This window comes from Anoplopoma fimbria, chromosome 17 (genome assembly GCF_027596085.1).
Source record: "Anoplopoma fimbria isolate UVic2021 breed Golden Eagle Sablefish chromosome 17, Afim_UVic_2022, whole genome shotgun sequence".
NCBI classification, from domain to species: domain Eukaryota; kingdom Metazoa; phylum Chordata; class Actinopteri; order Perciformes; family Anoplopomatidae; genus Anoplopoma; species Anoplopoma fimbria.
Genome location: NC_072465.1, coordinates 30,567,939 through 30,593,667, shown reverse-complemented (window position 1 = coordinate 30,593,667; position 25,729 = coordinate 30,567,939). Strand labels below are relative to the sequence as shown.

The 25,729-nt window shown below is 42.8% G+C and overlaps 2 protein-coding genes across 2 annotated transcripts; both read right to left on the bottom strand.

Moving 5' to 3' along the window:
- Window positions 1-4,518: 4,518 nt before the first annotated feature.
- podxl2 (podocalyxin-like 2) lies at window positions 4,519-14,180 on the bottom strand (the record flags this gene model as incomplete). The annotated part of the gene is given in 15 exon segments (XM_054616088.1): window positions 4,519-4,655; window positions 4,769-4,930; window positions 5,864-6,043; window positions 6,227-6,288; window positions 6,653-6,809; window positions 7,278-7,352; window positions 7,462-7,709; window positions 7,925-8,101; window positions 8,184-8,403; window positions 9,102-9,166; window positions 9,169-9,201; window positions 9,780-9,853; window positions 10,099-10,361; window positions 11,142-11,482; window positions 14,120-14,180. Coding segments are annotated over 15 exon segments (2,178 nt in total), but the record flags the coding sequence as incomplete, so codon positions are not given.
- A 1,370-nt stretch (window positions 14,181-15,550) lies between these two features.
- On the bottom strand, window positions 15,551-25,066 carry mcm2 (minichromosome maintenance complex component 2). Its single transcript, XM_054616679.1, has 20 exons — window positions 24,977-25,066; window positions 23,663-23,856; window positions 23,403-23,575; window positions 22,890-23,020; window positions 22,661-22,799; window positions 22,478-22,575; window positions 21,657-21,778; window positions 20,990-21,197; window positions 20,752-20,886; window positions 20,470-20,661; window positions 20,219-20,312; window positions 20,063-20,141; window positions 19,412-19,583; window positions 19,205-19,331; window positions 18,701-18,813; window positions 18,345-18,509; window positions 17,662-17,736; window positions 17,355-17,537; window positions 16,867-17,022; window positions 15,551-16,164 (listed from the first exon to the last, which is right to left on the bottom strand). The coding sequence occupies exons 1-20, from the start codon at window positions 24,980-24,982 to the stop codon at window positions 16,054-16,056; spliced, it is 2,673 nt and encodes an 890-aa protein (XP_054472654.1). The 5' UTR covers window positions 24,983-25,066; the 3' UTR covers window positions 15,551-16,053.
- Between the last annotated feature and the right edge of the window lie 663 nt (window positions 25,067-25,729).

Genomic DNA, 25,729 nt, shown 5'->3' with positions numbered 1-25,729 from the left:
TACAACAAGTACAAGTACAAGTACAACAAGTACAACAAGTACAAGTACAACAAGTACAACAAGTACAACAAGTACAAGTACAACAAGTACAAGTACAACAAGTACAACAAGTACAACAAGTACAAGTACAACAAGTACAAGTACAAGTACAATAAGTACAAGTACAACAAGTACAAGTACTACAAGTACAAGTACAACAAGTACAACAAGTACAAGTACAACAAGTACAAGTACAAGTACAACAAGTACAAGTACAACAAGTACAACAAGTACAAGTACAACAAGTACAAGTACAAGTACAATAAGTACAAGTACAACAAGTACAAGTACAACAAGTACAAGTACTACAAGTACAAGTACAACAAGTACAACAAGTACAAGTACAACAAGTACAACAAGTACAAGTACAAGTACAACAATTACAAGTACAACAAGTACAACAAGTACAAGTACAACAAGTACAAGTACAAGTACAAGTACAAGTACAACAAGTACAACAAGTACAAGTACAACAAGTACAAGTACAAGTACAATAAGTACAACAAGTACAAGTACAACAAGTACAAGTACTACAAGTACAAGTACAACAAGTACAACAAGTACAAGTACAACAAGTACAACAAGTACAAGTACAAGTACAACAAGTACAACAAGTACAAGTACAACCATAGTATTATCAGTAAGGAATAGTACTCTGACTGGTACAAGTACAACAAGTACAAGTACAACAAGTACAAGTCAACAAGTACAACAAGTACAAGTACAACCACAGTATTATCAGTAAGGAATATTACTCTGACTGGTACAAGTACAAGTATAATCAGGACAATCTAATATTATCAGTAAATGTCGCATTCTCAATGCAGAGAAGTGTAATGATTATATATTGAATATGATTATTATTACTCCTGCATTAATGTCAAAGCAAGATTTTGCATTTGCAATGATTTTTGCATGAAAACTTACTTAACAATCATCAAAATAATCTTCTAAATCTTTGTCACTCGACTAATTATTAAAGCTCTATTTGACATTTTAATGATTTTGTGGGAAAATCTTAGTTTGTTAAGTATCTAAAAAAGTCAAATAAATGTAGTGTAATATATATATATATAGTATATTTTTTATATTACTAAATAAAGTTATAGTAATACTAAATAAAGTTATAGTTATACTAAATAAAGTTATAGTAATACTAAATAAAGTTATAGTAATACTAAATAAAGTTATAGTAATACTATATAAAGTTATAGTTATACTAAATAAAGTTATAGTTATACTATATAAAGTTATAGTTATACTAAATAAAGTTATAGTAATACTAAATAAAGTTATAGTAATACTAAATAAAGTTATAGTAATACTAAATAAAGTTATAGTAATACTAAATAAAGTTCAGGTAGTACTTGAGTTAACAACACTCCCAGTGAGTCTTGAAGTTTTTTCTTTTCAGTCAGTTGTTTTTGTCCAAAAACTATGAAAAACACACCAGTGAGCCAAACTAATGAACCAACAGACTCATTGTTGTTTGTGGTATTTTCATGGGATTTGTTGACAATTAAAACAAAAACAGAATATCACCTGTCGAAAGATTTTGACACAAGGTTATTTTATTGTCATTGTACAACAGTGTAGAACAATGAATGATGAATATATATACATATATAATACATATATATATATAGATATATATATATACATATATATATATATATATATATATATATATATATATATATATATATATATATATATATATATATATATATATATATATATATATATATACATATATATATGACGTGATCCCTCTGTATCTCTCTGCAGACGTCAGCACAGTGAACATGTTGTTGTTGTTGTGGTAGTTGTTGTTGTGGTTGTTGTTGTGGTTGTTGTTGTTGTGGTTGTTGTTGTGGTTGTTGTTTGTTGTTGTGGTTGTTGTTGTGGTTGTTGTTGTGTTGTTGTTGTTGTTGTGGTTGTTGTTGTGGTTGTTGTGGTTGTTGTTGTGTGGTGTTGTTGTGGTTGTTGTTGTTGTGGTTGTTGTTGTTGTTGTTGTTGTTGTTGTGTTGTTGTTGTTGTGTGGTTGTTGTTGTGTTGTGTTGTTGTTGTTGTGGTTGTTGTTGTGTGGTTGTTGTTGTTGTTGTTGTTGTTGTTGTGTTGTTGTTGTTGTTGTGGTTGTTGTTGTGGTTGTTGTGGTTGTTGTTGTGGTTGTTGTTGTGGTTGTTGTTGTGTGTTGTTGTGGTTGTTGTTGGTGTTGTTGTTGTTGTTGTTGTTGTGGTGTTGTTGGTTGTTGTTGTGGTTGTTGTTGTCGTGTTGTTGTTGTGTTGTTGTTGGTTGTTGGTTGTTGTGGTTGTTGTTGTGGTTGTTGTTGTCGTGGTTGTTGTTGTCCTGTAATATGAAGCCCAAACTAGCAGGCAGAACACAATAAATCACCGTCTGTTCATTTCATTTCTACTCTTAACTATCCGGAGCAGTTCCTGTTGAAGGAGAAAGAAATGACGAGAAATCACATTTTCTCCAAACTTTATTTCTCCCATTTAACTTATTACACAGACAACCAAAAGAGAGGACAGTATTGATCAAAATGCACATAAATAAACTCAAACCTTGACCTAACCTCAAGACCGGCGATGGACGAATAAAAACTCAACAAAACAAAACTCTGGTTTAAATGTTACCATGAAACTAACTCTCTAACTTCTACACAAACAAATGTTTTTTTGTTGCTACAACTGAATGCCTATTGACTTTCACTAGCATCGCTAACAGACACACGGGCTGCTATCAGATTCTGAGAAGGAAACAAAGTGAAATGATCAGAATGTGTCAAACATCAAACCGTCTCGTTCATCCTCTGAGCAGCAGAAGCTTTGTGTTTCCTATATTGATTTCTCTGCCGTGCTGGAAGCTACATGCTCTTCTGTTCTGATGTGCTGCTCTCAGAAACAGATGGAGACCTCAGTCTTCATGGCAGAGGACTCATTCAGGATGAGAGCTTCTCATTTAGCCGACAGGAAGCTTAAACATCAGCCAGTTACAGTGAAGCCGAGTACCGTTGGGTAGAAGAGCTGAAACAGGAAACATCCTGATGCAATGCAGACGGGCAGAAACACCTGTGACAACCATGGAGGGGGCCGCGGGTTTGATTCTGCCCGGTGTCACCCATGATCACTTCACATTGAAACGTCACAGACTTTGGGTTAGGTGACTTTTCTTCATGCTTGTCCTCTAAATGTTGCCCGTGTGTCATTGCATCAGAGTTACCGGAGCTCCAGCAGACATTCCAACACTATTTAAAAAGCTTATTATGCAAACAGGACGTAAGTAGAGCGAACGGTAAACATCCTCAGCGCTAACAGCCGTCTCTATCAATCTTATATCTGTATTTACATTTAACATGATGCAGCTTTTTAAATGATGAGTCACTGTTTCCAAAGAGGAACCCATAAAACCTTCAGAGTCTGGGTGTGAGGAGAAGCTAAGAGGAGTCGCTGTCGTCTCTGGAGTCAGACCGCTCAAACCTTTTAGGATTTCATTCATTACACTTTATGAATTATTACAGTGAGAGGAACAATGCTCCATTATGAGTACAATCCTACATTCACAATATAAAGTACAGCATTAAAGGAAAAGTGTGCTTAAAGTAAAAAACGGTTTCATTCTTATGTGTTGTGTTATTGCATTATTAATAACGTTCTAATTAATTAATGTTCTAATGTGTTAATGTTCTGATGTGTTAATGTTCTGATGTGTTAATGTTCTGATGTGTTAATGTTCTAATGTTCTGTGTTAATGTTCTAATGTGTTAATGTTCTAATGTGTTAATGTTCTAATGTGTTAATGTGTTAATGTTCTAATGTGTTAATGTTCTAATGTGTTAATGTGTTAATGTTCTAATGTGTTAATGTGTTAATGTGTTAATGTGTTAATGTGTTAATGTGTTAATGTGTTAATGTTTAATGTTTAATGTGTTAATGTGTTAATGTGTTAATGTTCTAAAGCGTTAATGTTCTACAGCGTTACATTCAGGCGTACAGACGGTGCTGTATGTGGAGACTAGCTTTGTTGGACTCGTCTTTAGCCGACAGTCTGACAGCTGAAACATGACGGAGACGTTTCTGACATCATGCAGCTCCATCTTCCCCGTCAGGAGTCCAGAGTTTGTTTCAAACATCTTTAGAGATCGACGTCATGAAATCAAATGAGATAAAACCCAGCGTCTGGTTTCCATGACGATGTCAGTGACTCCTCTGAGCCTCCATCTACGTCTGACTGGACAAACACATCACTCTCTCTCCTCCTCCTCTTCTCTCTCTCCTCCTCCTCCTCTTCTCTCTCTCTCTTCCTCTCTCCTCCTCTCTCTCTCTTTTTCCTCTCTTTCTCTCTCCTCCTCCTCTTTCTCTCTCCTCCTCCTCTCTTCCTCTCTCTCTCCTCTCTTTCTCTCTCCTCCTCCTCTCTTCCTCTCTCTCTTTCTCCTCTCTTCCTCTCTCCTCCTCTGTTTCCTCTACTGTCGTCGTCTTCTTCTTCTTCTTCTCTCTAGGCTCCTCTTCTCATCAGTCTACCAAAGACCTTCGTCTCCTCTTCCTCCTCCTCCATCAGAGATGTGTGTCCTGCTCCTCCTCTTCCTCCTCAGTCGCTGCTTGATTGACAAACACCTGAAGAAGAAAAGAGACAGAAATGAACCGGACATCAGATTGTTGACGTTGAGCTCTTCCAAACTCTTTTTCTTTATTCGTCCAAACCTCCTCATAAAGATTCATCCAATCACCTGCCAGCGGCTGCTCTTCTCCCCGCCTCCTTCTCCCCCCCCCGACAGCCCATTGGTGCTCGGCTTCTTCTCCCTCATCTCAGGCTGGGTGTCATTGGTCACGTCCAGCGTGGGGTTGTCGTGGCAACTGTTCTCCACGAAGTGAAGCTCCTCAGCGCGGAACTGAGAGGTACGAAAAATAAAATGCATCATAAAATAATGTTATTTAAGTGTGTTTAGATCAGAGAACAGTTTATTTCAAGGGTTAAAAAAGGATTTTTAATCTCGAGATTTCTTTAGTTGATTTTTATACTTTTTCATGCTGAGTGACTTATTTCTACTGACAACATATCTGATACACAAAAGAGTTCAAGTTGATCTTTAATATGAGTCTTTGAGGAGAAACTCAGTCTAAGCTACTAATCAACTTATCTCTGATCAATAAATGTAATGTTAAACATGAACATTCATTCTGTTTGGATGTCAAACTCACCTCTACATTTCAGTGCTTTTATTTTGAAAGAGTGAGCCTTGTTTAAAGTTCTTATGACTCTTTTTAGAGCAGGAAGAAGTCTTCAGATGTTTCACTACAGGGTACAAATACTCTGTTCTCAGTAAAACTCATTCACTTCAGTAAAGTATCACCATCCAAATATACATAAAGTACCCAAAGTCACAGCCCTCATTATGCAGAACAACATGTATTATAATCATATTATATATATTATATAGAATCGTATTAATGTGTTCATCACTTTCATGTTGCAGCTGGTGTTTGATTGACCAATCCACCGGCCCCGTTTGGTCTCTACGGTCGTTACACTTCCTGGTTCATGATTATGTGGACTTATGAATATGATTTATTGGGACTTATTATTATTATTATTATTATTATAAGGTTATTATAAGGTTTTACTACGAACGCTGGAGGAGAGCAGCCGGGTGGATTCTGTGTTGTGATCTGGTTCTCAGGGTTCGTGTGCATCAGGTAATAAAACATCCTCCTATTAGTTGATATTAGTTGCAGTAAAAAGTACAACATCCCCTCTGAGGTGTAGTGCAGGAGAAGTGATTGTAAGTCCTCCGGTGCAGTAGAAGTACCGTCTGTGGACTCACCGTGGTCTTGGTGGCGGGCAGACGTCTCTGCCAGCAGATGTAGACGACTCCAGATGTGATGATGACGGTGCAGACGGAGCCGATGATCACCAGAACTACAAACAGCTTCCCGTAGTCACTGCGGGTCTGACTGGGACGAGACTGACAGCTGCTGCCGGAGCTGTAGTCCTGGATACCCAGCTGACACACACACACACACACACACACACACACACACACACACACACACACACACACACACACACACACACACACACACACACACACACACACACACACACACACACACACACACACACGTTATGTTTAATAAGAGCTCTCTGCTTTAACACACAGACAGCAGAACGGATCTAAAGAGGGAACCTGAATCAGCTTCTTCCGGATCTCTCCCAGCATGCTCAGCACCTCCTTGGTGGCGATGACTCCTGGAAGACACAACACACAGGGGTCAAAGGTCAAGTCAAGTTTATGAGAGTGTGTGAATGAAGTTATAACAGTTAGAAGATTTGTAATAAGAGTACAGTGTGTGTGTGTGTGTGTGTGTGTGTGTGTGTGTGTGTGTGTGTGTGTCTGTGTGTGTGTGTGTGTGTGTGTGTGTGTGTGTGTGTGTGCGTGTGTGTCTGTGTGTGTGTGTGTGAGAGTGTGTGTGTGTGTGTGTGTGTCGTGTGAGTGTCTGTGTGTGTGTGTGTGTGTGTGTGTGTGTGTGTGTGTGTGTGTGTGTGTGTGTGTGTGTGTGTGTGTGTGTGTGTGTGTGTGTGTGTGTGTGTGTGTGTGTGTGTGTGTGTGTACCGAGCTCTGACGCCACGTTCATCAGCAGCTGGTGTTGTTGGTGTGTGGGCTTGCTGAGGTAGATTACCCATGATCCTTCGGGGCTGTTCATTCTTCGAGCAAATACTCGCTCCATGACCTTCAACAACCGAGCGCCCTGGTCCACACGAAACTCCTCCTGTCACGCACACACACACACACACACACACACACACACACACACACACACACACACACACACACACACAGACACGCACGCACGCACACACACAGACACGCACGCACGCACACACACACACACACACACACACACACACACGTGAAGTTAACTTGTTTAAAGAGGAGGAGAGGGGATACAGGAGCAGAGTTCTAGCTCCATATGTGTTGCCGTAGCGACCATAAGGTCACTGCGGTGGCGGTTTGTGTTGCTGCCATGGCGACAGACGCCATGATGAAGGTACTTCCTCCCTCACGGCCTCCAGCGTCTGAACTCAACTCAACGTACCTCTGAGATGTAGTCCAGTAAAAAGTGCAGTGTTTGCCTTTGTACTTAAGTCATGTACATATAAATCATTAAATACTACAAATCAATCATGCAGGTGTTTATTCACGTTTTGCTACCTTCATGTAATACTGTTGTACTCACACAGCTCAGGTTGTCCGTCATGTTGAGGATGACGTATCCTCGTCCAGTCAGCTCGCTCCAGTCGACACATGTCACCTGAGGATCACAGGTACGACATGTGAGTTCAGAAATCAATGATCAATAATCATAATGCTAATAAAGAACAGACGGCCTCAGGTGAAGACATGGAGCGCTCCTCATGTACCTGCTGCGCCTCCTCCATCTCATAAAAGTTATGGACCTCTGCGACCCCTCCTCCCCTGACCTCTGACCTCGGGGTCTGAAGGGGCGTGGTCTTCTCCAGCCAATCCCAGGACGGGTTGGTGAGGCCGACGGTGGGGGAGGGGTCTGTGGTGAGCGGGACCATGTGTCTGATTCTTGTTCCCTCCTCTTCCTGCTCCACCTTTCTCCACTTCTCCTCCTCCACCTCCTCACTGTCATGCAGTCTAACCCCTGAGAGGGAAACAAAAACAATCAGCTCATGATGCATTGATGTTATTAACCCTTTAGTTACTGCAGCTACACGGGTCAAACTCCCGACGAGGTCGTGCTATCATGATGACAGACTGAAGTGCTCAGGATGTCGTATAATATATTTGAATCATGACACTGACACACTCCAGCAGAACTGCTTTGATAGTAAAGGTTTAGTGTTAAACATTCCTGACCTTTGAACTTGTGTTCTTCCAGCTCCTCCTCCTCCACGCTGGGCTGCAGAGGCTCTCTGCTGGGAGCCACACCGACCTCTGCCACAGTGGGATTCTGGGTAAATAGGCCTTTGTGTACCAGACCCGTGTCTTCCTCCTCTTCCTCGTCCCTCTCCGTCTCCTCATCCTCTGTCCCGTCTGCAGAGACAAACCAGAGGTAAAACAAGGAGCAGGAGATGCTCTTCATCTTCATCCTCTGCATGTTTGAGATGTTAAACACCTTTAGAGTAACTTCCCAGCAGCCCAAAGTCTGTTCCTGTGTCGGTCTCGGGGGTGGTAGTTCCTGCAGCGTCTCCTCCTCCAGCAGTAGAAGACGTAGTAGAAGACGTAGTAGAAGTAGTACTAGCTGCAGTGATGGAGGAGTGGAAGCCTCCGTAGCCACTAGAGTGAATGTCTTCCTCCCCCTCTGCCTCCCACAGGTCTCTCTCTAAAGGACCCGCCTGTGATTAGACATCAATTATATAATCATAAGAATTATTATTATATAATTATAACTATATGGAAACACAAGAGGTGGTGACGATCAGAGCGAAGGCAGCGAAGCACAGAGTCTAACAGAATCTGAATGTATCTGAGTCTATTCATCTTATCTTCAACCTCAGTTCTACATCAAATGAAAAGTGTAATTGTTAAAGATTGAGAACTTTAGGCCCCATGTTGAGCTTATTCTAATGTGTACTCTGTAAGTTAATGAGATATACACGTTAATAAGTATTATTCACATTTCCCCCAGACTTCATGATTATGGTGGAGGAGGTAGGTAGTAGCAGTAGTCATAATATACAAAGTACAAATGGTTGTAGATATTGGTAGTTGTAGTAATAATGTTAGTAATGTTAGTAAAAATGTTAATTAGTATTTTGACAGTGAGGTATTAGTACTTTTACTGTAACAGAGTACAGACAGTGAGGTAATAGTACTTTGGCTGATTTAATAATAAACACTAAAGTTTAGAGGGACAAACTGTGACCTTTTTGTTTGTAATTTCAGACGATCAAATCCAGTCGTGAGTACTTCTTGTTCCCCGTGTTGTTGTAAAGCTTGATTCTATTTTTTTTTATATATATATATATATATATATATATATATATATATACACATTAGTATTCGTATCAAGGCATCCTCCAGCTGGCCTCACCTCCAGGACCGGGGATGCACGGTGCTCCTGTAGCCCAGAATCCTGCACCTCAGCTGGGGGGAAAGGTTGGAGCCGGAGGGTCGGAGAGACGGACTGTAGCCTGACAAAAAGAGACACAAAGAGACACAAATAAACACAAAGAGACAAAATGAGACACAAATAAACACAAAGAGACACAAAGAGACACAAATAAACACAAAGAGACACAAATAAACACAAAGAGACACAAAGAGACACGTCAGAAACACGTGTGGACTAAATATCTGCTAAATGACTGTAATGTAATGTAAATACACTTCCTGTCAGGAGGTTTTGTCAGCTGTTGTACTTGTTCAACGGTGACTTTTCAAACGTGTCCGTCCTCAGTAGGTTTTTAAAACTCCGTCCTAGTGTGGACGCTCAGTGTAAACGTAGCTAAAGATATGTAGTGTGTAGTAGTGTGGACCGGGCCTACATGATCCATGTCTTTGTTTGACATGTTTAAATTGTTAGTTAGTACTGAAGTAGACGTCAGTTTAGTGAAACGAATAAAGACAGCTGTGATCAAGCTGCCAGCTCTCCGTCAGGTTTTCCTTTATGTTTGTGACTAATGTTGCTAATGTGGTTTATGTGGCTAATGTTGCTAATGTTGCTGCCTGAGGGTTTTCTTATCATGTGATGTCATCAGGCTCTACTAACCAATCAGAGCATCCAGACCGGGGCTTGTGTGGGTGGCATCGTCTGTTCCTCCTCCCCTCTCTCTGTCCTCTCCTCCTCCTCCTCCTCCTCCTCCTCCCCCCCTCTCTCCTCCCTCTCCTCCTCCTCCTCCTCCCTCCTCCCTCTGTCCCTCTCCTCCTCCTCCTCCTCTCCTCCCTCTGTCCTCTCCTCCTCCTCTCCTCCCTCTGTCCCTCCTCCTCCTCCTCCCTCCTCCTCTCCTCCTCCTCCTCTCCTCCCTCTGTCCTCTCCTCCTCCTCCTCTCCTCCCTCTGTCCTCTCCTCCTCCTCCTCTCCTCCCTCTGTCCTCTCCTCCTCCTCTCCTCTCTCTGTCCTCCCCCGTGTCTCTCTCCCACTCGTCCTCTCCTCCTCTCCTCTCCTCTCCCCTGTCCTCTCCCCCCTCCTCTCCTCTGTCTCTGTCCTCCATGTCCGTTCCGAAGAAGCACGAGGCCTCCAGGGAGGCGTCTCCAGCTCCTGGCCCAGCGAGGAGCTCCTTCTCTGGGTCGGAGGAGTCCGCTCTTCCCCTGTAGATTCCTGCCTCCTGAGGAGCCACCAGATGAACCATACGCTGAAAATAGAAATATATTTATTCACACAGTCTGATTGATTATTAAGATATACACAAAATATACATCTTCTTCTTACAACAGATTCAGGACTGAATTGTTTAAAAGAAATGAAAAAAGCAACATTTTGTCTTTAAAATCTTTATAAACTTAACAGTTAAAACGAGCAAGACTTTGTTCTGAAGCCGATCAAACAGAAGACATTATTTCCTGTTAAACGACTTAATGTCTCTAAAAGTGCACAGGAGGAATTATATTATTATTATGAAATGATTCGGACAGTAAATGTGTTGAACTGAGCGAACACCAGCCTCAGTTTAAGGGATTTCCTTTAACTTTAGTGGTTCTTGGTCTGACTTCATATAGTCTTGACAGCGGTGACATTGCATTTCAGAAACAAAATTACCTTTATGATCCATCAATTCACCGACATACAGTTTTTGAACGTTGTGCAATGTGTATCAGTAGTGTTGTATGTTCTTACTAATGTTGTATATATTTACTGTTAACTTATAATTGCTGCTCTTTTTATTTAGTTTTAATTTATTCTATTACCTTTGTGCCTTTTTTCTAGTTTTGTCTCCTAAACTGAGCCAGTGAGAGATGCTCAAATAATTCAAATAAATCTCTTAAACTGGAAACAGTCTGAGCCTTGTGTGGGTGAGTCAACCTGCACAGGTTTAAATGCCTACAGCTGTCCTTCCATGTAGACTCCTTCAGATGAAGCCCTTCACCCACTGAAGCATCCCGGTACAGTTTATTACCCGTGACCTTGAACTCACCTCCATCTCGTCCTCCACGCCGAGGTTCTCCTCCACAGCGGGCCGGGTCCTGGCTACTTCCTGATCAGCAGGCGGCGCCGGCCGGAGCTGGGAGGAGTTGGTGGCGTCCATCTTGGCCTGAGGAGACGTTTCATGTATCTCTGGACGGCCCATGTCGTGAACCAGATGAGGCTGGGCTCGCACCAACTCCTGGACCGAGTGGCGTTTGGTTCGGACTATTTCCTGGATGAAGTGAGGCTGGGCGGGGCCTTCGTCCTGGAAGAGCCGGTCCACCGGAGGACTGATGGGTACGACCCGCTGGGACGAACCCAACCTGAAGGCATCGCCGCCGGACAGAAGAGCTACGGAGGAAACACACAAAGAGATCATATATAATAATATATAGATATCTAGATATATATAAATATATCTAGATATATATCTATATCTAGATATATTTATATAGTATACGGCGTCTCCGTCCTCCTCAGTCCTAATATGGTCACTTCCTGCTCACTGGTTGCAAAATGAAACAACATGGTGACGGCAGTAATCCAAGATGGCGACGGTCAAATCGCAGAACTCGAGGCTTCAAAACATCCACAAACCAATGAGTGACGTCATGATGACCACGTCCACCTCTTATATCCGGACTATGACTCTAACCTGACTAGTTATCAACACATCACAATAAAAACTAAACCAATGATGTGAACGTTTCTTCAGTAGAGGTGAAGCCCTGAGAACACACACATCACTGACTGAGCTGCTCTCTGCTGCTGGAAACACAGACTGGACTTCAGACTGAACACAGCTCTTCATTTGTGTGGATGTCCAGACTCCACCAGTCCCAACATTAGTAGAACTACGAGGTCTAACGAGCACGAGTTCAGTCAGGATGAAGGTCATCACCAGAGGCCTTCAAACACTGAGACTAAGGAACCAGTGAAACTGTTTCCTGTCTCAACATCTCTGTCTGTCCTGTCACCTTCATATATGTTCATATGAATAGAAACATATGTTCTGATGACTCATAGACAGAACCAGTCAAATGGCTTCACGGTCCCAGAACCGGCACTAGGATCCGTAAGGGGCTACTAACTCAGACTGGAGTTACTATAACTACCAGCTCACTAATATAGCCTACGCATGCTAACACTTGAGTTAGCAATCAACAGGAATGTGATAGCATGCTACCAAGCTAACCTGCAACACATAACCTTCTGTTGGTGAGCATGCTAACATGCTACATGTTACTAGCTAGCTGTCATCAGGGCCTTGTTAGCACATTAGCTTCCACTGAGTTCAGCAGACTGTTAGCCATCAGATTCATTCATAATTCAGTTCAATTAAAACGAGTTAATATATTTTAATGTGAAACCTAGAAGTTAAATCAAAAAGAAATGAAGACATTTAGTCTTTCTACAGATAAAATGTATATAAAATATAACAGAACATTTGCATGTTTACATTTCATGTACAAACATTCATTAACAGGGTTTTATGTTTCATCTGAACTATTATTGATAGTTGTGTCTTCTTTTGACATAAATTAAAGTCTTCTTGAAGAAGATGAAACTACTATCTTCATCATTTTCCTGAGGTTCATAAAATGTTGAAAAAGTCACAATTGACATGTTTTTGATGAGTAGTTTATTTGGTTTTGTTCTAAAGCATGGCTGTTCCCTCAAAGCCCAGCACGCTGTCTGAACCTAGTCTGTGTGGTGTTTTGTGTCTGTGCATGTGAACGTTTGATGCTGGGTTAAAGAAGTCTTTCTGTGTGTTTTATTGATATTTTTGACTCATTATGTAAAACACATGAATCCATTTAAAGGCATCATTTGCGTTCTGCTGTGTGTGAGTATGATAAGCTTCATAGTTGGCTCTGTGGACATAATAAATAAAAGAGTCTTTAGTTTCAGTCCACAGTGTGAAGAAAACCTAAAACCTCTGTGTTCAGCAGACGACCTCCTCCTGCTTCAGTGCAGCATGTGTGGGGGGGGGGCTCAGATCAGCTTATAGGACCGGGACCCTCCCCACAAACCCCCACAAACCCCCCCACAAACCCCAAACACACCAAACACACCAACACCCAACACACCAAACACACCTCCCCCCGACTGAGAGGCAGAGAGGGTTCACCCTCCTCCTCCTCCTCCTCCTCCTCCTCCTCCTCCTCCTCCTCCTCTCTCTCCGTCTGGAGACGAAGACTTCTCCAGAATGTTTCTTCACCGTGATGAAGGAGACGATGTTTATCTGTTAATGTTGAGTTTATACGACTATTATATTAATAACTAGTGATGATTATTAACTAGTGACTGATTATTAACTAGTGATGAGTATTAACTAGTGATGATTATTAACTAGTGACTGATTATTAACTAGTGATGATTATTAACTAGTGACTGATTATCAATGAGGTGGACAGTTAACACACACACACACACACACACACACACACACACACAGATGAGGATAATAATCTTCATCAGGTTTCATTAGGATCGTTAGCAGTTTTGCATTGTCATTGACCCATAAATAAATAAATATATATAAATATTTATTTATTTATATATATATATGTGTGTGTGTGTGTGTGTGTGTGTGTGTGTGTGTCAGACACTGCAGTGTGTGTCTGCTGATTTAAGTGCACTGCTGCCTTCATCAGAGTAGAATTGATCCTTGTTGTTATCGTGTTTACATCATTATTAATAACAATAATAATAATAATAACAATAATAATAATCATAATAATAACAATAATAATAATAATAATAATAATAATAATAATAATAATAATAATAATAACAATAATAATAATAATAACAATAATAATAACCATAATAATAATAATAACCATAATAATAATAATAATAATAATAACAATAATAATAATAATCACAATAATAATAACAATAATAATAATAATAATAATAATAATAATATTGCTACATATGAATGTTGAGCTGAGCTCCTGTTGCTGTCTGGAGGAGACTCACCGGTCAGTGTGATGATGAAGAAGAGCGGGCCCGGCATGTCTGCTGCAGTGCTTCCTCCTCCCCTCCTCCTCCTCCTCCTCCTCCTCCTCCTCCTCCTCCTCCTCCTCCTCCTCCTCCTCCTCTCCTCCCTCCTCCTCCTCTCAGTGGATCTCTCGGCTTTCAGCTGCAGATGCTCTCTGGTTGTCAGTGGAGGCCGCAGAGCTCAGAGCCGAGATTGAGGCGTGAGGATCAGGGAGCAGCCGGAGGTCTGCAGAGAGACAGAGAGACAGAGAGACAGCAGGCAGAGAGAGAGACAGGCAGTGAGACACAGACAGAGAGACAGAGAGACAGACAGAGAGACAGAGAGACAGACAGAGACAGAGAGAGAGAGAGACAGAGAGAGAGACAGAGAGAGAGAGAGAGAGACAGAGAGAGACAGCAGAGAGACAGAGAGAGAGAGAGAGACAGACAGAGAGAGAGAGACAGAGAGACAGACAGGCAGAGAGACAGAGCAGACAGACAGAGAGACAGACAGGCAGAGAGACAGAGACAGAGAGAGAGACAGGCAGGCTGTGTGCAGGCTGTGTGCAGGTAGAGATGCTTCTCTGTGCGGCTCTGCGTGGTCTCTGCTCTGCTGCTGCAGCGTCTCTGTCTCTGGACGCAGCTTGTAGTTCGCAGCTCGCAGCTTGTAGTTCTCTCCTCTGGCCGCCAGATGTCGCTGCAGCTTTAGAAACGACACCATAAAATATAATCAACTAATAAATGATGTGTAATTATAGAATAAACTATATAATAGAAGTAAATATTTAAAAACATACACCATAGAAATAAACATGAAGCAGAACAATTGTTAAACATTAAAAGCAGATCTAGTACAATAATATAACATATATTCTGCTTCATGAGTACTTTTACTTTTAGTACTTGACAAACATTTTGATGCTTTTACTTTTGGAATATTTGGAGTATTTCTGCACTGTGGTATTGTTACTTTTAATTAAAATATATATTTTTAACCTTTGGGTGGATTTTCAGCTCCTTATATTATATATTAAAGACATTTATTCCAGTGTAAAGATATTCTGTTAAAATGAAAGTCCTACTGTAAGCGATGCATTCAGGTACAAGGGTCACCTTAATGTAGCTGGTTGAGGTGGGGATCATTTTATATACTGTGGCAAAGTTGAACCCATACAAATGCATCATATTTTAGTTTTATATTTAAAAACACTAAATTTAATTATTAAATCTTAATCTGCAACGTTAGAAATGTAGAGTCCAAGTCTCAAGTTGCATTTATTGGAAATAAACAAGTACTTAATTAAATGTGCTTCCCAGCATTGATTAAAGGCTCTTTGACGGACAGCAGATGATGTTCAGAAACATTTCATTCTTTAAACATTAACTCAGTTCACACAAACAGAAACAGATGAAAGAAGCACAACGGTTAGATCAGTGGTCATCAAGAAACATTTTATTTTATCTGAAGTTGAGGTTTAACTTCCTGCTACATTCTCTTCAGAACAGCTGAAGAAGCTTGAAATACAAAAACCTGGAGTCTGTAAATGTCCTCCATCTCAACAACAGACAGGAACAGAAACAATAAACCCACAAACACAAACATGTACATTTATTTACAATCAGCCACCAGAGAGGAGACCTCCAGAGTGTGTGTCTGTTACTACTTTAACCTTAGCTCTCATTCTGGAACCAGACTCTTCACCACAGACATGATCAGCTGATCACATGACCAGATGATCACATGATCAGATGATCACATGACCAGATGATCACGTGATCTTTAAGACCACATGGGGTCAACAGAACATGTAAAGCTGCATCGTGAACACGTTTGTGTCGGTTGTTGTTCTGTCTGCTTCCTCAGAGCTACATGTAGCCCCGCCTCCTCCTCGAGTGCAGCATTACGATTGGCCCCTGAAACAAGGGGGGGGCTCCTAGAACTGCTGCAGGATCAGTTTCTTCTTCCCGTCGTGGCTGAACTTATTGGATCGGAAGACGTCGCTGTCGTAGAACGACGTCAGGTTGTGGATGCTGATCTGTCTGGCCTGGAGGAGGAGGAGGAGGAGGAGGAGGAGGAGGAGGAGGAGGAGGAGGAGAGAGGTTGATACAGGAGGAGATCGACATATTCTGTCTGACTATGAAGTTCCTGGACGATTCAAAGAATCATCAAGCTTTATTCATAAAGTATTGTTCACAGTTATAAATAAAAATGCATAATAGTTGGTAATAAAATCAATAATAGTTTCTAATAAAAAACAATAGTTTATAAAAAAGCAGGATAGTGCACAGAATGAGATTTACAAACAGAAATAAATACTCATCAATAAAAGCACAAACGTCATAAAACGAGCAGCTCATATGAACGGGTTTTTACAGGATGTGTTGAGAAAACATGAATAATAATGATGAGGATGAAACATTTCTATATCTTCTTTATGATCCTATCAGCTAAAATAAAGCCGATCAATTCTGATTACTATCAGATTACAGGGATTAGCGTAGCTACGATGCTAACTCTCTGTCAGCGGTTAGAAGGACAGACAGCAGCCGTCAGTGATGAACGAGCTCATTTCAGAGTGAACTGACTAACTTTATCTTTTAAAACGTAAATGTACATAAATAAAAATGTCTTGACTTACTTTCATTTAATATTTGGACTTTAAGTTAATGAGCTAAGGTAGCGATTAGTCTGACAGTGACATGTTCCCTGAATGCACCATTTAACCCCTCCCTCCTCCCCTCCTCACCTTGTCCTGCAGGTCTTTCTCTGCGACCTCGATGGTGTCGTTCTGGACTCCGTATCGGTTCCTCTGATAGGCCACCTGCTCGGCCACCAGCTGTTTGAGGATGAAGAGCAGCAGCTCGTTGTTGTCCCGCCGGAAGGCCAGGTAACGAGAGAACGTCTGGACACAAAGACGGGTCATTAAACGCCACATCAGACACCATTAAACAATAGAATCTATACATCAACATGTTTCCAAATGTCCACAAGTGTAAAGCAAACGCTTTATTTGTGGCGAGATTTGAAATGAGACGTGAAGAATAGAATGTTTTTGATGGAATATAATAATCACAAATTTAAGCTTAGGTCCCGTTGCCTTTTCTGATGGAAGCTTTAGTCACACGTGATGTGTTCAAGGAACATTAGACAAAAGAAAATCTGTTTATCACAGCTTCTGGCTGGATGTTTAGTGATCGATTGAAGAAAACATGCTTTTAAGACACACACACACACCTTCCTCATGCTCCTCATCACGCTGAACTTCTGCGTGTCGATGAAGCTCTCCAGCATCACCCTGATGGCCATGTTGACGTCGTCCTCCAGAACGTAGTCCCTCAGGTGGATCTTGGCGTGGGCCTCGGCCATGCGGATCATGGACTCGATGTGACGGACCGTGATGGGGATGCTGCCTGTGGCCTGTGAGAACACGTTAGCATAAACACGTTAGCATAAACACGTGAGCATAAACACAGCTGTTTAGAGCTCTGTAGAGGTGTATGATGTCCACGTGTGTTGGGGTCTCAGAGGGTTGAGGACTCACCATGGACTCCTTGCGGAGGTCGCTGTAGATGCGAGCCACCTTGTCCTGATCCATCTGGTTCAGTTTGGGGTGAATCTGCAGAAGAAATAAATCAACATTTATGGTTACATCTATAATAAAACTTGACCCTCCGTTTAAGAGCAGATATAAAGACTTGTTCTGTGATGTTCAGTTATCGTTCACATTACGTTTATTTAAAAAGGTGCTTCATTGATAGAAAGTTATTAACCCTCTAAACACTGTAATATAAAGTCCTGCTGCTCTATTAAACAGAACGTCATGACTAGAAGCAGAGAGAACTCAGACGTGTGTTTAGAGCAATATTAAAACTTAAAAAACATAAAAAAGAAAAGAAAAGCTGATTCATTTAATTTAAGACATTTAGAATAAAATGTTTTAAATATTATATCACAATTTTAAACTTTGTTTCTGATGGAAGTCTTTGGCACTTATGATGTGTTCAAGGACTGTCGGAAAGATGAAAATGTAAACGATAATGTTGGTTTTTACAGCTTCAGGCTGTGATTAAGGGTTTAGTTTTGGCAATGATTGAAGAAAACATGTGTTAAGAAGTTTTACCCTTACAGAAGCGAAGAGAACAAACTAAACCAAACCAAACCAAACCGAGATGTTTTTGTTCTGCATCACTTCAGAGGTAACTAGAGGTCGTAGTAACTAGTTACCCGCTCTTTGGCGTAGATGATGTACTTCCTCAGCAGCACCTGGGGAATCGGAGGAACGTCAGACGTGTTGGGCAGAACCACCTCCTCCAAGGCCACGCCCCCTTCCTTGTTGCTAGGGTGATGCTTGATGTGGGAGCCGACCACGAAGCGCGCCAACATCTCGTCCTGGAGAAAGAACCAATCAGCAGAGAGGAGAGGAAGAGGTCAAAGGTCGTCACCTGAAGCTTAATGGATTCTGATATTTAACACATGATAATGTCTTCCCTGTGTGTGTGTGTGTGTGTGTGTGTGTGTGTGTGTGTGTGTGTGTGTGTGTGTGTGTGTGTGTGTGTGTGTGTGTGTGTGTGTGTGCTCACCTGAACAGGGTCCACGGTGTCTCTGACGACACACAGACAGTCAAACCTGGACACGATGGGTTCCGTCAGGTCCACGTTCTCAGAGAAGGTGAGCGACGGGTCGTACCGGCCGCCTGACGGGAAAAACACCAAGATACAGATTTACATATCGTTCACACTGTTAATAACACTAAACCAGATCAGATGTAAACAACGGAGAACAAAACGATATTCTATAGTCTGTCATATCAAACCGCTCACATCGACCTTTAGTCTTTGTACGTTCCTACATCTACAGGACGACAGAACACCAAAGGAGACGATCTGCTGCTTCTACGGTCATGTCAATATTTATGACATGTTGGGATTCAGGACACTTTGAGGAGTCCAGAACCTTTTCACCATTTGTGGATTTATGGAAATAAAACCACGTTCACTATGAGGCTTTAACTGAAGGTCATCTAGAGGTGATCTAAAGGTCACATATGATCCGTTTGACCCCTAATGACCCCTGGAGTCCCGTACCGATGGGGTTGGAGGCGGCGATGATGGTGCACCTGGCCTGCAGCGAGGTGACGATGCCGGCTTTGGAGATGGAGATGCTCTGCTGCTCCATGGCCTCGTGGATACTGGTGCGGTCCGCGTCGTTCATCTGGAGGACACAGTTGGGTTTTGGTCATCGTTTGTTCTTCGAGGTGACAGACGGATCGTACAGAGGAAGTCTCATCTCACCTTATCGAACTCGTCGATCAGGCAGACGCCGCGGTCGGCCAGAACCAGCGCTCCGGCCTCCAGCGTCCACTCGCGGGTGACCGGGTGTCTCTGGACGTAGGCGGTCAGACCGACGGCGGAGGCGCCCTGACCCGTGGTGAAGACCGCCCGACTGGAAACCTTCTCCACGTACCTGCAGACCACCAGGACCATTATTCTACTTCCTGTCTGGTGACCTCCACGCTCTGAATCAGATCCCCTTTCTCATTTTAATCATCAGGTGAAGTCTTCTCTTCTGTTTTACATGTATACCTTAATATGTTTTTAAATCATTAACAAACCTTTAAATATCACATTTTGATGTTTTTGCCCTTTTCTTTAGCTGGTCTAATAAGCTCATTACTAAACAGGTTACATCTCGTTTATCTCGTCTGCAGAGAAACTAAAGTGGAAAGCTTCATATTTAACGTACAGATGGAAAAGACGACATTTCTATTACGTTGACATAAAGGAAATGTAAAACGTGCTCTTTGAAAAGAAAGGTTCATTTTTAGAGGAACCTGGTGGTGAACTCTCTCTCCTCTCAGGATAACTGGTGAATCGTTGTTTAACCTCCTAAAGCTCAGACAGGGTCTCTGTGTTCTGAGGTTCTGAGGTTCTGCGGATACGTACTTGAGGAACTGGGACTTGGCGGTTCCCGGGTCTCCACACAGCAGGACGTTGATGTCTCCTCTCACTTTGTGTTTCCCTCCTGGAGGAGAAAAGAGTCTCGGTGAGAAACAGAAGGAGTTAAATAAAGTTCTGTTGTTTCTTCAGGACGGGGCTCACCTGGGTTTTTGGGCTCTCCTCCGAACAGCGCCAGGGCCAGACCTCGCTTGATGTCCTCGTGGCCGTAGATGGACGGCGCCATGCTGGCGAAGATCTAGAGACACGACAGACGGCGAGTTTAGAAACGTCTTCACAGGAAACATCTGAACTGATCAGGTTTAACTTAATAAACCAGCAGCTGTGTGTGTGTGTGTGTGTGTGTGTGTGTGTGTGTGTGTGTGTGTGTGTGTGTGTGTGCGTGTCTTCCTCACCCGCTCCCCGATGCGTTCGTCCTTGGACAGGGCGACGATGGCTTTGACGTCCTCGTCGGTGAGCTCGGCCACGGCGACGCCCTGGTCTCTGCGTGTGATGTGATTGGCTAAGATGACGGTGGCGAACACGGGGAAGCCGTTGGCCATGTTCAGAGAGCCGTCGTAGTTGTTGTGGTAGACGCCCGTCAGCTCCTGAGAGGAGAGAAGAGGAACATCCGTGAGCTTCTAACCTTCTGTGTGTGGTTTAGAAGATGGATTTATGAATGAAGGTTCTGGACTCACGATCTCGTCTCCGGGTTTGCAGTGGTCCACCAGGTCGGCCAGCAGGATGGCGTCTTTGGAGCGCGGCAGGCGGCCGGCGGCGACTTTACCGGGGCTCTCCTGGAGGGTGATCCTCTGGTAGTTCTGGTACACGGTCTGCAGGAGGAACAGGATCCATCAGTGCACTGACACGAGGACGCATTCAATGTTAAAGGACTCCTCCTCTTCCTCCTCCCCCTCCTCTTCCTCCTCCTCTCACCTGCTCCATGTTGATCTCGAAGGGCCCCAGGGACTGACACTCTGGACAGGAGCCCGGTTTCACCTCCTGGTTCTGGTTCTGGAAGAAGGGTCCCAGTACGAAGTTGCACTTGTTGCAGTTGTACTTGACCATGCCGAGCTGAGGCAGGACGCCGGTGCAGCTGCTCACCACGCCGCTGGTCCGGATCAGCTGGTTCAGGTGCAGCTGCCTGCAGAGGAGAGAAGAAGAGACTTCACTCATCGGACTGTTTTAAATAAACCTCTGTGGACGTTTGCATAACTCACATTATTTATCATTCCATCTGCTCGTCCTGACAGTAGAAAACTACTCATGCACTGTTTGTGTTCAGTTCTGTTTATGTAACCCCACATTACAAATGTACCCAGAAGGCTTTAGGGTCTGTAGAACCTGCGACACCCTCCGTCTCTCGATCAAGAAGGAGTTATTGTTAGTTATAGAAGTGTAAACAGCGTCAACATCCAAGTTGGTTTACGTCTGAACTCTCCTGAAACCCGTTTTACTGTAATTATAACCAAATGTAACGCATGTTATTAATGTTATTAATGATATTAACTCGTTATGGTTCCACCTTGATGACGTGAACGCTGCACCAGTACCGAGCAGTGACCCTTCTTCCAGTTTGTGTTGGAATAAACCTTGACGTTACCTGAGGGAGCGGATCTCCTCCACTAGGGGCAGGTTGCAGATGCGGACGTGGATCTCGTGGGCGATGCGGTCGTATTTGGGGTACATGGCCAGCACCACCTCTTTAGCTGCTTCATCGAAGACCTGAGGACACAATGAGGGTCACAACACAGACAACCCCGTCTCCATGGAGATGATGCTCCTGATGACCAGCTGGTTCAGGTTCAGACAATAAACCATGTGTTTCTGTTCTTTAGTTTAGCAGAAAGCTTCACAGCAGCAAAGATAAACCAGTTCAGTGAGAATGGAAACCAGTTCAGTGAGAATGGAAACCAGCAGCTCACATGAAGTCTGCTATGTTTATTTGTAGTTTTTCTGTGTTTATCACTAATGTCACATGACAGAATACTTTGATCAACAGCTTAAAGGAAGCGTGAGGATTAAGAGAAGTGGACATTGAGTCCATCACCGCTTCACGACCGACCAACCAGCCAGACCAAACGCCACCAAACAGCTCCAGGAAGGATGGAAGCTAAGCTAAGCTAACCCAGCTAGGACCGGAGGCTACTCCACTACCCAGCATGCTCCTGGCTGTCTGATGCTCTGATTCAGTACTTCAGAGACCTGGATCCATCGTTCATCCAGGACCAGGCTGCCCTTGAAGGACTCTGGTGGGTCTAGAGGAGCTGCTGTTTACATTCCTTGTGATGCTAATTCAAACAACAGGAATGTTCTTCTGGTTTCTGGTTTTCTTTGATGTGTTACAGATTGGCATAATGACAATAACTGACCGTTGAATGGTTTGTAGTTCTTTGGGGATCAAACCAACAGAACTAAACTCACCTTCAACATCTCCGTGGGAGCTTCTGGCAGGAAGTAGGCCAGAACGTGTTCTCTGGCTGCCAGGTCCTCGTAGTTCACCACCAGACTCTCCTTGTTCTCTGGAAGCAGCAGGATGCAGGTTGACTCACTTCACAGCACAGACGTATGATCACGATGTGAACACAGACACGTTCTAGAACGTACCTTTGCACATGTCGCTGATCTTCTCCTTGAACACGTTGTGGCCGTTTTCGTCCACGTGGGTCCGCAGGAAGTTCTTGAAGCGGTTGTAGATCTCGAGGCGAGGCGCCGCCATGGAGACCCACTCCCTCACCGTGTGACCCTGCAGAGGAGACCAGCACGAGCCGGTGAGAACGTCCGGAGAGAAGCTACAGAACGTCTACGTACATCTGCAGCAGGAGAGCAGACCTACCTTCATGTCCTCCAGGTTCTCGATGCTCTCGATCATCTCCTCTTCTTCTCCGTCTGCCACGCCCTCCGCCGCTCGCTCAGCCAGACGCCTCCGCCGAGCCGCCGGCCGCTCGTCATCCTCATCTTCGCTGTCTGGACGATGATGAAGAAATAAGTTATTCACTAAAGAGCTCTTCAAACACACATCTGCATAACATCTGGCTGCTTCTTTATGGTTCTCATGTGTCCACCAGATCAAAACCAGTGACAGTGAAACATGAAAAACACAAATAAACTAATATTAATGCATTCAGTGACTTAATGTCTTACGTCTATTGGGGACTACTCTTCCCATCATGCTTTGGGGGACGTAAACGTGATAATCTGAGTAATAGGGATCTGGTTTCTCTGGTTTCTGAGTGGGTTTGTGAGACCTGAATCATCAAACATGACGTCTGTGTGTTCAGGTTCTGATCAGTTCTGACTCAGAGGTTATTGATTAAGCGCATCACTTCCTGTTGAAGCTCCTCCTCACCGTAGAGCAGGCCTTTCCTCAGCCTCCCGCTGACTCCCTGCTCCCTGTCCCTCCTCCTCATGGCCTCCTCGGCGGCGGCCCGGGCTCCGGGGGACATCTCCGACAGATCCTCGTCGTCCAGGTCCAGACCCTCGGCCTCGTACTGATCCAGAGCCGGGATGGCTCGGTAGTCCCTGAGGAGAGAGGAGACACGGACTCTCTGTCATGGAGACCCGATCCATCAGAACCAAAGTAGGTCAGCAGACCGCCGCCGGCCTCACCTCTCCATGCCGTCCCCGATCAGCTCCTCCCCGTCCCCGTCCTCCTCCTCCTCCACGGGGAGCGCCTCGTCCCCCAGCAGGCCCTCAGACTCGTCCTCAAAGGGGGGCAGGTCTCGCCCGGGGCTGGACGTCATGTCTCCTCTCCGGGAGGCTCGGCTCGGACTGGTGGCCATGTGGAACGACTCTGAAGAATCCTGAGAGGAAAGGACGGGTCACTGAAGTACTAGTACATGAAGTACTCATACATGAAGTACTAGTACACAGGACGGGTTACTGAAGTACTAGTACATGAAGTACTCATACATGAAGTACTAGTACATGAAGTACTGATACATGAAGTACTGATACATGAAGTACTAGTACATGAAGTACTGATACATGAAGTACTAGTACATGAAGTACTCATACATGAAGTACTAGTACATGAAGTACTGATACATGAAGTACTGATACATGAAGTACTAATACATGAAGTACTAATACACAGGACGGGTTACTGAAGTACTCATACATGAAGTACTCATACACAAAGTACTCATACATGAAGTACTCATACATGAAGTACTAGTACATGAAGTACTCATACATGAAGTACTAATACACAGGACGGGTTACTGAAGTACTCATACATGAAGTACTCATACACAAAGTACTCATACATGAAGTACTCATACACGAAGTACTGATACATGAAGTACTGATAGATGAAGTACTAGTATATGAAGTACTAGTACATTAAGTACTCATACATGAAGTACTAGTACATGAAGTACTGATACATGAAGTACTGATACATGAAGTACTAGTACATGAAGTACTGATACACAAAGTACTAAATTAGTACTTTGTGTATCAGTACTTCATGTATCAGTACTTCCTGTATTAGTACTTTGTGTATTAGTACTTCCTGTATTAGTACTTCATGTATCAGTACTTTGTGTATTAGTAATACACAAAGTACTCATACATGAAGTACTGATACATGAAGTACTGATACACGAAGTACTGATACACGAAGTACTGATACACGAAGTACTGATACACGAAGTACTGATACACAAAGTACTCATACACGAAGTACTGATACACGAAGTACTGATACACGAAGTACTCATACATGAAGTACTGATACACGAAGTACTCATACACGAAGTACTGATACACACTGATACACAAAGTACTCATACACGAAGTACTGATACATGAAGTACTAGTACTTCATGTACTAGTACTTCATGTACTAGTACTTCATGTACTAGTACTTCATGTACTAGTACTGCAGTAACCCTTAAAGTAGCCTCAGTGTTCACTCACCGCCATGCTGCTGCTTCTTCTTCTTCTTCTGCTGCTGTTTCTGCTGCTTCTTCTTTCTGACGCGCCTCACTTTTCGCGCGAAAAGGACCATGTGACGCTCAAAGCCCGCGAAAACGTATGAATATTCATATCCACCGCAGACACCGCGCCTCCTCATTGGTCGGTCGGGTTAAGAGGCGGGGCTTAAAGAAGCGTTCGGTTTGTCATGAAGCGTCGGGAGGTTTGTTCGACCGGCGTGAGGGCGACACGCGGGCGGGCAGGAGGAGCGGGCCGCGCAGGAAAACAAGCGCTCCCTTCACTTCTGCAGCAGGGCGGAGCTCTGACATGTTCCCGGGATAATAAAATAATAAATAATAAAAACACCATCGACCAGAAGGTCATGTGTAAAGTAATAAATAATAAATAATAAATAATAAATAATAAATAATAAATAATAAATAATAAATAATAAATAATAAATAATAATAAATAATAAACAATAATAATAAAAACACCATCGACCAGAAGTTCATGTGTAAAGTAATAAATAATAAATAATAAATAATAAATAATAAATAATAATAAATAATAAACAATAATAATAATAAAAACACCATCGACCAGAAGTTCATGTGTAAATAATAATAAATAATAAATAATAAACAATAATAATAATAAAAATCGACCAGAAGTTCATGTGTAAAGTAATAAATAATAAATAATAAACAATAATAATAAAAACACCATCGACCAGAAGTTCATGTGTAAAGTAAT